Consider the following 11,592-nt stretch of genomic DNA (forward strand, 5'->3'; position numbering starts at 1 on the left):
GAGCCATCCGTCATGATCAAAGTCCAATCTACATCCTGTGGCCACGAGTCGAAGGCAGAGACTGAAAGAACGAGATTAGGGAGAGAAGAGGCAGAACGGCTTCCTGATAAGGTGAGGCAGTCAGTCATCTGTGAATGGTTCAGAGTAAAGTTGCTGCTCCTCTGCACTGAAATGAACTAAATAATGAGGATGGAGCATCATGTCTGAACTCCTGCAAAGTGGAACATTTAAGGTATGAGATCCTGCTGCCCCGAAACTGAGGTTTGACTTGTTTAAAAAATGTCTTTTTCATATATCAGATGCCAAGAAAGTCCACAGAATATTTTTTAAAAAAAGTTTCAGGCATCATCAAGATGCTTTTCAGCTAATGTGGGGCATCCATTGTTCTGTCTTTGGTCCGATTACTGTTAAATAATGAACTTTGACCTCTTTTTCTGGGTTCTATCAAACTTTTCTCATCTGCATTTATGTTGTATTTTTACTTTATATTTAACAAATTTTGATTTCATAACCCAACAGAAAAACTGCAGCCTCACTCAAGTATCTACTATTTAATGCTTTAAGTGAGAAAAATATGAGACAGAGTCGCCCTCTTGTGGTCAAAACCAAGAATGATAAAAACAAATCAAACATCAAATCTCAAACTGTTTGTGTTCTCCATTTTAATATTTACATCAGGATTAAATTGGATTTTTTACAAATATTAGAGAGAAGTATGAGAAAACTGCAGGAGAATTTGACCCAGTTTCAGCTCAATTCATCACTTCTCTGCCAGTGTTTATTGCCTGTCTTATTGATCAAATCATCAATAAAATATCAAAGATTAAATTATTATTTCTTGGTTTTCTCCTTGTATTGCCTCTGAAGCAGATTTTAGTTTAACATTTTTGAGCAATAAACAACTGAAGTCATAAACTAAAGCAAATTCAGTGGAAATTAAGTAGAATTACTGTCTGCAATTTTAAGCAATAAATATATTAAACTCAATCTCAGTAAAGAGAAAACAAACTGATGTTGAAAGTATTTCTTTTATTTTGCATCATTAATATACAGGAAGTAGACTCCTGTAATTCCCAAAGTCAGGATCACAAATTACCAGAAATAATTTTAAAATAATTTAAGACATAATTGTTAGATTATTAGTTCTTAGGATTTAATAAGAATGAAACTGAAAATGTTTGTTTACTAATATCTCCTGGACAACTTCAGTAAAAAAACAAAACAAAAAAACAAACATTGTATTTAATTATATATGTATATAATATTCTTTATCATTCTATGGAAAAAGAAAAGAAAATACAGATAAATCTTAGGAAAACCATCCCAGTTCACAAATGGGACTGAATCTCATTATTAGAGGATTATTCTATTAATGATTCTTTATAAACCCAGTAAAGATTTACCTCCAGGTTATAAATCCTCAGATCAGCTGCTTCACTGGTGGTGAAAACAAAGAAACATGTTTTTATGGCGATATTGGCCCAAAGTTTTTGTTTCTGATCCAAACCTTCTCAACAAAGCGACCGCAGCTCGTCTATGTCTGCGACGTCTCACCTGTGTGAGTTTTGGTGTGAGCTCTCAGTTCGGTGGTGCTGCTGAATTTTTTCCCACACGTGTCGCAGTCGAACGGTTTCTCCCCGGTGTGCCTCCTCACGTGATCCTTCATCTGGTGCAGGCGGATGAATCTCTTCCCGCAGTGCTCGCAGGCGTGAGGTTTGTCGCCCGTGTGCGACATCATGTGTCGTTTCAGCTTCGAGGCGTTGACGAACTTGTTGCCGCACAAGCGGCAGACGTACGGCCGCTCGCCCGAGTGCGCCCTCCGGTGGCACAGCAGGGTGTTGCTGTGTTTGAACTTCTCGCCGCAGATTTTGCAGGCGTGCGGTTTCTCGTCCGTGTGGATGGTCACGTGCCTCCTGAAAGCCGACGGGTCGGCCATGCTTTTTCCGCAGACGTTGCAGAGGTACAGCTTCTTGTCGCCGTGGGTTCTCGTGTGGAGTTTAAGGTGGTCGCTTCGTCTGAACGTTTTCCCGCAAGTCTTGCAAGCGTGCGCCTTCGTCCCGGCGTGGGTTCTCATGTGGACTTCCAAAGACAGACGGAGCCGGAAGATCTGTCCACAGCTTTTGCAGGAAAGCGGCTTCCTGCCCGTGTGAGTCCTCATGTGGCGATCCAAACCGAGCTTCGTTAGAGCCTGGCCACAAATGTCGCAGAAGCTCGCCTTTGCCCTGCAGAGGTTCTTCTTCCTGGAGGCGTCGGGTTTCAGAGACTCTGGATCAGACTGACTCTCCACACTCTTCAGCTGTACCTGCTGTCCCTGTTTGCTGGTGCAGGGCTCTTCCTGGTCTTCCTCCTTAATGGGTGTTGCCTCTGGATAATCCTCCTCCTCTTTAATAATCTTTTCATCAGAAGTGGAACTCCTCTCCTCGTTAGAAAGCTGCTCATCAGGCACAAGCTTCTCTTCTTCTTCTTCTTTAATGTCACGTTGTTCCCGAAGGTCTAAAAAAAGTGACAAGAAAATTCAGTCATTCAAGTATCTTCAAAGATTATTGCGGACAGCGATGCTGTGGGCAGGAAGGATTTCTAATAGCAGTCGGTCTTGCATTGATTGTGAGGAGGCCTCTGACTGAAGACTGTTGCTGTGTGACAGCCTCATGACCACCATGACACGTTAACAGCTCGACATCCAGGCAGCAGAGACGATATTCCACAGTAACAGGTCCTGGATCACATGATTAGCTGTTAGCATCTCTGCTAATCCACCTCCTTTGCTTTTGCAGTTCCTCTTTAAACAGGAGGATTGTGATCAAATTGACTTGTTTTGAGCTTTGTATCATTTCTTTGATCAAACCAAAACAGTTCAGCCTCAAATAGAGGGAAAGTAGTTTCCAATGAGTGGAAAATGTTTGGGTGGCGGCAAAACTTTATTGAAGGTTAGCTAAAAAGTGAAGCTAATCATGGAAGGAAAGCTAATCTTCTAGGATAATCTACATTAGCGTGCTGCTGTTTTTGTTTCGCTAATTCACTGTAGCTAGCGTTAACGGTGCTGCTGAGGCCTTTTAGTGTGAAGCTGGTTTTTCTTTGTTTTTATTCTGATGCTGTTTAGACAATAGTTTGATGTTTTCCTGAGAATGTCCCAACACGCACACCGTACTCCTCAGCAACTCCCCAAGCAAGGTTAACGTGCAAGGAGGGATTGCAGAGAAATATGAAGGAGAAGGTGAGCTCTTATGGAGTTCCTTTCTGCTTCTGAAGGGAACCAAATGTTGTCAAAGCCACGTGATTTGTTGGTCACGATGAGAGGAATAAACACAGTGAAAGCCTTGCGGGTAAATGAATCTGTTCCCATTATGGAGCGGGAACAGATGACCTCAGCCCCGAAACCAACTAAATTCTGGTTTCAGTTCATCACCAAAGAACAGATGTGACATATTTTCCCTACCTGCTCTCTGCGCATCAAACTCGGACTTCATAACATCGATCATCTTCTGCTGAAGACGGCTCTGCTCCTCACACCGAACCACGGTGTCTTCACACGCAGAAAGCACTTCTTCCCCGGCCGCCGCCAGCCGCTGCGTCAGAAACTCCCTGAAGCCGCGAAGAGCCGCCATTACGGCCGCAAAACAAGCCGCAAAGCTAAGCAAACTGTCTGCACACAAGCTAACAGCAGCCCCAAACCAATGTTCGCATTGTTTCTCTGTCGGTTCTACTGATTCTTCTTCTTCTGAACAGTGAACCTCATGGCGCCCTGCCGCCACCAACTGGTGAGGAGGGGTATTGTCTTTGTCAGGCCAGTAAGAGCGCTGCGAAAATAATGCAAGAAAAAGCTGATTTATTTGGTAATTGAATTGAAACAAATATTTTTAAAAAAGTTGATGTGTTGATCAATGTCATGTCGCTGATATTGTTCAACGTTTATTTCTGATTATTCTGGCATAATAGAGACCCAAACATTAGTTAATGAACAAAGGATTTATAAAAATTCTTGTAAAAATGATACATTTTGATCCACAGAATGACCAGCTGTAAAACGGACAGTCACAAAGGTTACTTGGTAAAGATGGTTGTTCATAAAGTAAAATATTAAATAAAAACATTTATTGATCCCAAAGGAAAAGTAGATTTTGTTGTAACTCATATTATTCAAGTTTCATAAAGATTTCTTTTGTAAACGTTGATGGTCATGGGCAGGAAAGATCTCCTTCAGCAGGAACTGTATTTTAATCAGGAAGGCAAAATCGCCTCATGTTGATTTATTTGGTACTTGAAATCAAAAATGAAAGAAAAAACACTGGTTAATCTCACAGAGACTGATGTAGTTCAATGTTTATTTCTGTTTATTTAAATTATTCTGGCATAGCCAAAATGTAGATATCAAAAATTAGAATAGCAAATAATTGTTTTATTCTAGTAAAGTGATGTATATTAATTTTAAGCATCACCTCCAGGATCCACAGTCGTCCCCCGAACAGAAAAGCCTCATTTATGGACTTGTCGATCCAAGTGGCTGCTTCTGATGACCAACAGATACTGGAAATAAACGGATGAAGTAGCAGCAGCAGTGAAGCATGGTGGTGGCAGCATCATGCTGTGGAAATGCCTTTGAGCGGCGGTACGTCCTGGAAGGTTTCCGAAGGCAAAGGGACGTTGATGCAGAACAACTTCAGCAAATCCTGTAAACAAACTGTTAGAACGACGGAGGAGATTTAATAAGGCATCGACTCCAAGAGCTGCAGAAATAAGTTCACAGACAACCGGGCAGATAGTCTGGAGAGGCCAAAGCAACACAGAGGTCAAAGTCTGAGACGTAAGAAAAATATATTCAGCATATTGACGATTTTTGTCTAAAAAAACCAAACGATGCTGTCCACATGTGCACTAAGAAAAGCAGCTAAAAGGATGGAATGCACCTTTATGTGAATGTTAAAGAAAAGTCACTAATTAAACATGAGCTTTAAAAAAAATCCCACTTAAGCAGAATAAAATAAAAATGCACAAAGTTTTAGTTTTAACGGTTAAAGAAACATGATCAAATCAATAAATGTAAAAATTTGTGCGCAATAGCAAGACCAAAAAAGAAAACTCTGGGAAAACAAATAAAAGTGATGACCTAAAAATAAACAATTTCCAAAAAAAGGGTTAGGGTTGAATTATAGATGGACTGTTTTGTTTTAGCGAGTGAAGGTGATCAATCAGATCACAGACAAAGGAAAACTAAGCAGTAAGATCACTCAGTTGTTTTTATTTGGTATTTAGGAAGAGCAAAGACTGATGTATTATATTTGTGAATCAGAAAGCGGTTTGAGTCCGCAGTCAGTCCTCCGTGTTGACCAAATGTGTGAAGGAAGAGAGGACCGCTCCGGAGAAATGAGCCCTGACCGGCTTATTCACCGACAGCGTCCGTGTGTTTACTGGCAGCAAAAAGCTCGCCCGTAGCGATCCAACAAATGGCTGTAGCGCGATATTTTCACCTGTACTATGCTCCAACATGCCTCTGCTAACGGAAATAACAGATTTATAGTTTGTGTGAAGCGATTTTATGTATTTTAGGAGACGAAATGTGTAGAAAACCCGGCGCTCGCTGCTGCAAATCACAGCGTGTGTGACAGGTCCGAAGGGTCCTGGGAGGAAAAGAGAAAGTCCTGCGAACCAAACCAGAGGTTAGTGTTCAGACAGGAGGGTTTTCTTCCGGTTACCTTAAGATTCACGTGCCAAGGGTTGAATTAGTTTGTGATTTTGATCGTAAAACGAAGCGGAGAAAACACAAGTGTGGCCATGTTTGAGGCAGCAGCAGAGCGCGCGGGCTGAGTTGTCTCTTCACGGTTCTCATGGATGTTATAAGTGCCGCCTCCTGCTCTGAGCCGGACACGTTGAGAGGAAGATTGAGTGAGAAAGATGGCAGAAGAAGCTCCAGCAGCGGTGAAAGCCCCGGCGAAAGCTCCGAAGAAGAAGTCCGCTCCCCGGGCCAAGAAGGACGGACCCAGCCTGTCCAAGCTGATCGTGGCCGCCGTGGCCGACTCGAAGGAGCGCAAGGGAGTTTCTCTGGCGGCGCTGAAGAAGGTGCTGGCCGGGAAGGGCGTGGATGTGGCCAAGGCCAACAAGCGCATCAACACGGCCGTCACCAAGCTGGTGACCGGAGGAACCCTGAGCCAGACGAAAGGCACCGGGGCCTCCGGCTCGTTCAAGCTCGCCAAGAAGGAGCCCAAAGCGGCCAAGCCGGCCAAGAAGGTGGTGAAGAAGAAGGCTCCGGCCAAGGCCAAGAAGCCCGCCGCCAAGAAGGCCAGCACCCCCAAGAAACCCGCCGCCAAGAAAGCGGCGGCAGCGGCCAAGAAGTCCCCGAAGAAGGCCCCGGCCAAGAAAGCCGCCGCGGCCGCCAAAAAGGTGCCCAAGAAGAGCCCCAAGAAGGCCGCCGCCGCCGCCAAGAAGCCGAAGGCCGCCAAGAAGCCCGCGGCCAAGAAAGCGCCAGCCAAAAAGCCCGCAGCCAAGAAGGCCAAGAAGTAAACATCTGCCCCCAACACTGCTTCATGCACCAAAGGCTCTTTTCAGAGCCACCACCTCCACGCATTAAGGCATCGTTCCTCACGCTGTGAAGTTACTCCATGCTGCACTTGGAACAATGTTGTATAGAAATAGCAATGTTACAAATAGGTGACGATGTTAAAAGTAAGTAACAATGTAACAAAATTTATCCAACATTGTTACATATTGGTAGCAAATTTGTAACATTTCTCACTGGGTTCAACTGCTTACAATGTTGCATTTTACTCTATCGCAACTCAATCCCGTTCAACTAGTGGGATTTTTACCTCCAAACGATTTTACTCTTGATTGCAAAAAAAAAAAAAAAGATCTGTTTTCATTCAGCTGACGGTAACATGCACGATGAAATTATGACTCATCCCATGGATCAGCACCACAGTGAACAGTTTTCATTAAATTATTGCTTTTAATTTATTTTTTAAAGAGAAGCATGTAAAGTACTGATACAATCACATTACTGAGCCCGTCTTCATTTATATTCATTTCTTAGCTGTTGGCCAGATCACTGAACCTTTTGAAATGAAAAGAACTGATTTAATTTTCACAGACATGATTCTGGATCCGTTTTACTGAGATTGTGCACATATATTATATAATGATTGATGTCCTCAATCATTTTAATACTGAGCATTGCAGTTAAAAAGCAAAGCATTTTGTAATAAGGATCCGTCGGTCGAAAATCCAACTTTGTTTTCCCTGAAACTGTAAACGCCTCCTCTTTTGTTAGTTAGATTTCCATGGCGCTTTATTTTGAAATTTCAAATCTAACCAATAGCCGAGTCCGCTGCGTTTCACTACGTCAGCAATGTGAGCCAATCAGAAGCTCCCTCGCGCCCCCAGCGTCCTTATAAAGCCCCGCCGCCCGCCCGGAGCATTCATCCGTTCACCAGTGCAAAACGTGAAGCAGAAAAGCGAGTAAGCGCGATGGCCCGAACCAAGCAGACCGCCCGTAAGTCCACCGGAGGGAAGGCGCCCAGGAAGCAGCTGGCCACCAAGGCCGCCCGCAAGAGCGCCCCGGCCACCGGCGGAGTGAAGAAGCCTCACCGCTACAGGCCCGGTACCGTGGCTCTGCGAGAGATCCGCCGCTACCAGAAATCCACCGAGCTGCTCATCCGCAAGCTGCCCTTCCAGCGCCTGGTGCGAGAGATCGCCCAGGACTTCAAGACCGACCTGCGCTTCCAGAGCTCCGCCGTCATGGCTCTGCAGGAGGCCAGCGAGGCCTACCTGGTGGGTCTCTTCGAGGACACCAACCTGTGCGCCATCCACGCCAAGAGGGTCACCATCATGCCCAAAGACATCCAGCTGGCCCGCCGCATCCGCGGAGAGAGGGCTTAAACACTCGCCCGGCCTCCACACGGAACCAACGGCTCTTTTAAGAGCCACCGACGTGCCGACAAGGACAAACTTCCTGCTTTGTACTGAAGACATTTAGCCGAAGCCGTCTACGCACACCAACATGATGCACTCCAACACATTTAGACACTTCAGTAAAACATTTACAGCACTATATCCGACAGGGGAAACGAGCCTCCTCTGTAATAAACGAGAACACGAATCGCTGCAATTACTGCCACCTACTGGCGTTGTTGAGCAATCACTGCTGTTAAAATACGGCAATTATCCACTCGGACTGAAGAAGAAACTCTCCTTCATTCATTAGGAAAGCAGAATTGATTTAACCGCCTAATTCAGCTGCTTGCTTCACTCTACGTCACTTCTTTAAAAGACACAAACCCGCCCACTTTAAAAATCTGCATTTCATTTTTATAAACAAACTCAACAATAAGGCAAGGAGAACTTCACTAAAACCTTGCAAATAAGCCAAGCTGCGGCATTTTCAGGACTAAATGTCGTTATACCTGGACTGAAACACTGGCTTCAGCATGGATATCACATTATTTAACATGACAGTAGGAAGACTACAAAAACATTGATTTCAACATATGTAGAACTGGACCAACATCTGGAGATCTTTCATTTAGGGTGGATTTAAAAAGCGCCAAGAGCTAAGAAATATTTACAAAGCTTAACATCACTGGAGTTATAAAGCTCTCCAGGTTAAAATCTGATGTATAAAATCAGTCTGTTCACCTTCAGGAAACCTGCTATGCACACGAAGTAGGGCAAAACACTAAGGGCTTAAGCCTTTTATTTTAGACAGTTAAAGAGAAATGAACACAAGCAAAGGTTCCGATCAGACAGACAGGCTTTTCTCTTAGGTCCATTTGTGTGGCCCTTAAAAGGGCCGTTGTTGTGTTGGTGGCAAGCGGCAGGTTTACTTGGAGCTGGTGTACTTGGTGACCGCCTTGGTGCCCTCAGACACGGCGTGCTTGGCCAGCTCACCGGGAAGCAGGAGGCGCACGGCCGTCTGGATCTCCCTGGAGGTGATGGTGGAGCGCTTGTTGTAGTGAGCCAGGCGGGAAGCCTCGGAGGCGATGCGCTCGAAGATGTCGTTGACGAAGGAGTTCATGATGCTCATGGCCTTGGACGAGATACCGGTGTCGGGGTGGACCTGCTTCAGCACCTTGTACACGTAGATGGCGTAGCTCTCCTTCCTGGTCTTTCTCTTCTTCTTGCCTCCTTTGCCGGCCGTCTTGGTCACGGCTTTCTTGGAGCCCTTCTTGGGCGCAGACTTGGCGGGTTCGGGCATCCTCACGGCTTCCTGGGAAACAGGGACAGCGAATGAAGTGCGCAGGCGCAGGGACGCTTCTTATGCAGGCTGCACGCTAATCTCACTGTGCCGTCGCCTCGATCTCATTGGCTCAGCTCGTCACGCGCTCCAAGCGGCCGTTGGCTGTCGCGTCTCTGTTGTCTGAGCCCTGCTTCGGCTTCTCCGGTTCACGACTTCATCACCGGCCGCTTTCTACCCGTCATTGCCGACCTGGGGACTCAAATGCTTCAACTCGCTTACGGCTGTATTTGTATCCTCGCTCGCCTCTGATATAAAACAGAGCTGAAATATTTAAACATCACCGGATAACGACATCTGAAAGCACTTCCTAAAGTCACATTTTCCTCTTACTGATGGCTCACAGTTGGCTTTGACGTGGTCACAGCACTACGCCAAACTAAAACACAACCAAAAGTTCACTGAGACAGTGACATGGTAAATTAAAGTCATACAAAAATATATATATAAAACGTCCACTGGCTAATCCAAGACTTTACTAATAATCTCAAGGAGCCTCTTGACTTAAACTGGCCTTTTAGGCCTCCAGCTTGTCTCAAATCATGCATGATGCGATATAAAACACATAAACTACATTTATGGCAAATAAACACATTAGAAGACAAACGGATGAACCCATGTGTGGTTATATTTAGTCATGTTCAGATGCAAATATGATGTTAATGAAGCTTTTGTAGAGGGTTGGTTATGTCAGGTGAGTTTATTGAACAGGTTAGTTTATTTCTCAAGAATTTCACGAGGGGCTGGAGAAGGCTCCAGGAAATCATGCAGGCGCAGACAGAGAATACAAAATCTGTTAGAGCTCGAGGCCGGGGGGCCAAATCTGGCCCGCCACAGCTTTTTATGTGGCCCTTTAGGCTCCAGGTTACATCAATGAGTCCCTCCAGTTTTTCACAAATCTGCAAAATCCACACAAAATCAACAGATCCCCACATGTCCTGATTTTTAATGAAAATTCTTCTTGAAATTGTCTGAAAACACTGGGTTTAACCCTTGTGCGTGCGAGGACTGAGGCAAATGATACAAGTTTTATGTGTGTGGGGGGTCGGTTGGGCCCCATTTCTGGACACAAGGGTTAAGTGACTGCTGCCCCTCAGCCCTACTTGATGTCAAGCCATTGTCCGTGACCAATATGGCGAGTAATAACAGTTACATTTAAGCATCATATATTAGCAAAAACAAACCGCAGGCATTCACAAAATCCTGGACGGGCTGGTCAGTGTGAAGAGATGTTCAATATTTGTTTTGAAGAAAATGACACAAACAGCCTTCATTGATATTTTAACAGCTTAGTGTTTTTTTTTTTTTTTTTACATTCTGGCACAACCGGCCCTTTAAGAACGTTCAGGTTTTTGATACGACCCGAAATGAAAAGCCCCTGCATCGGATCAGTCCGTTTAGAACACGACATCTGACAGCAATAAGTGTACAAACAGGTCGGCGTCATAGTTCCACCACATCTGATTATTTCAAGTGTTGTCAATAGACCAGTGTAAAATGGAGGAAGCATGTCTTGAGAAGTGTGGGTGGCTCTTAAAAGAGCCGTTGTTTGTTTTGTTTGTTTGTGGTCGGGTCAGATTTAGCCTCCGAAGCCGTACAGGGTGCGGCCCTGCCTCTTCAGGGCGTACACCACGTCCATGGCGGTCACCGTCTTCCTCTTGGCGTGCTCCGTGTACGTCACGGCGTCACGGATCACGTTCTCCAGGAACACCTTCAGCACGCCGCGGGTCTCCTCGTAGATCAGGCCGGAGATACGCTTGACTCCGCCGCGGCGAGCCAGGCGGCGGATGGCGGGCTTGGTGATGCCCTGGATGTTATCGCGGAGGACTTTACGGTGCCGCTTGGCGCCGCCCTTCCCGAGTCCCTTGCCTCCCTTTCCACGGCCACTCATGATTCTCTCGTTGTGCGTCGATGACGATACACTGACCCCGGAAGGCTGAGCGTCCGGATTTAAATACATGTCGCGGACCTAAGTGACGACAGTCGACCAGACACGTTTCTACTTCCGCCTCAAGTTGCCAACTTCCAGCGGACACATTTCCGCTCAGAGAATTGGATTGGAAAATAAAACACCGTCAAACTAGGAAGTACCTGCGGAGTTGTCACGTCTCAAAGTCTCCTCGTGATTTCATGTGGAAATAAAAGCAACATAGAAACAAAACAAAAATTAATTTGACCGCAATAAATCCCAATTGTCTGTTTTCCTCTCATGAATCAACCAACAGTTCCAACCGTCTCAAAATTATTAGGAACCGTCCAGTAAAATTACTGCATTTTGCCTACTTTGAAGAAGCAAACTTGTGGCCGTCTTTTGAAATTAGCAAACATGTTGAAAAAGTATACTGCTCAAAAAAATAAAGGGAACATTT

General features: G+C 45.1%; 5 protein-coding genes across 5 annotated transcripts; 2 read left to right on the forward strand and 3 right to left on the reverse strand.

The window, feature by feature from the left end:
• Positions 1-1,010: 1,010 nt before the first annotated feature.
• On the reverse strand, positions 1,011-3,798 carry LOC103154039 (gastrula zinc finger protein XlCGF17.1-like). The gene is made up of 2 exons (XM_007575185.2): positions 3,437-3,798; positions 1,011-2,493 (listed from the first exon to the last, which is right to left on the reverse strand). The coding sequence occupies exons 1-2, from the start codon at positions 3,603-3,605 to the stop codon at positions 1,535-1,537; spliced, it is 1,128 nt and encodes a 375-aa protein (XP_007575247.1). The 5' UTR covers positions 3,606-3,798; the 3' UTR covers positions 1,011-1,534.
• A 1,295-nt stretch (positions 3,799-5,093) lies between these two features.
• Positions 5,094-6,826, forward strand: LOC103154040 (histone H1-like). The gene has a single exon (XM_007575186.2). It carries the CDS (start codon positions 5,890-5,892, stop codon positions 6,493-6,495), a length of 606 nt encoding a protein of 201 aa, XP_007575248.1. The 5' UTR covers positions 5,094-5,889; the 3' UTR covers positions 6,496-6,826.
• A 100-nt stretch (positions 6,827-6,926) lies between these two features.
• LOC103154041 (histone H3) lies at positions 6,927-8,581 on the forward strand. The gene has a single exon (XM_016662375.1). It carries the CDS (start codon positions 7,459-7,461, stop codon positions 7,867-7,869), a length of 411 nt encoding a protein of 136 aa, XP_016517861.1. The 5' UTR covers positions 6,927-7,458; the 3' UTR covers positions 7,870-8,581.
• An 88-nt stretch (positions 8,582-8,669) lies between these two features.
• On the reverse strand, positions 8,670-9,416 carry LOC103154042 (histone H2B 1/2-like). Its single transcript, XM_007575189.2, has one exon. It carries the CDS (start codon positions 9,182-9,184, stop codon positions 8,810-8,812), a length of 375 nt encoding a protein of 124 aa, XP_007575251.1. The 5' UTR covers positions 9,185-9,416; the 3' UTR covers positions 8,670-8,809.
• A 1,352-nt stretch (positions 9,417-10,768) lies between these two features.
• On the reverse strand, positions 10,769-11,561 carry LOC103154043 (histone H4-like). The gene has a single exon (XM_007575190.2). The coding sequence runs from the start codon at positions 11,181-11,183 to the stop codon at positions 10,803-10,805; it is 381 nt and encodes a 126-aa protein (XP_007575252.1). The 5' UTR covers positions 11,184-11,561; the 3' UTR covers positions 10,769-10,802.
• Positions 11,562-11,592: the final 31 nt, after the last annotated feature.

The sequence above is a fragment of the Poecilia formosa genome, unplaced genomic scaffold (assembly GCF_000485575.1).
Source record: "Poecilia formosa unplaced genomic scaffold, Poecilia_formosa-5.1.2 Scaffold371, whole genome shotgun sequence".
NCBI classification, from domain to species: Eukaryota; Metazoa; Chordata; class Actinopteri; order Cyprinodontiformes; family Poeciliidae; genus Poecilia; species Poecilia formosa.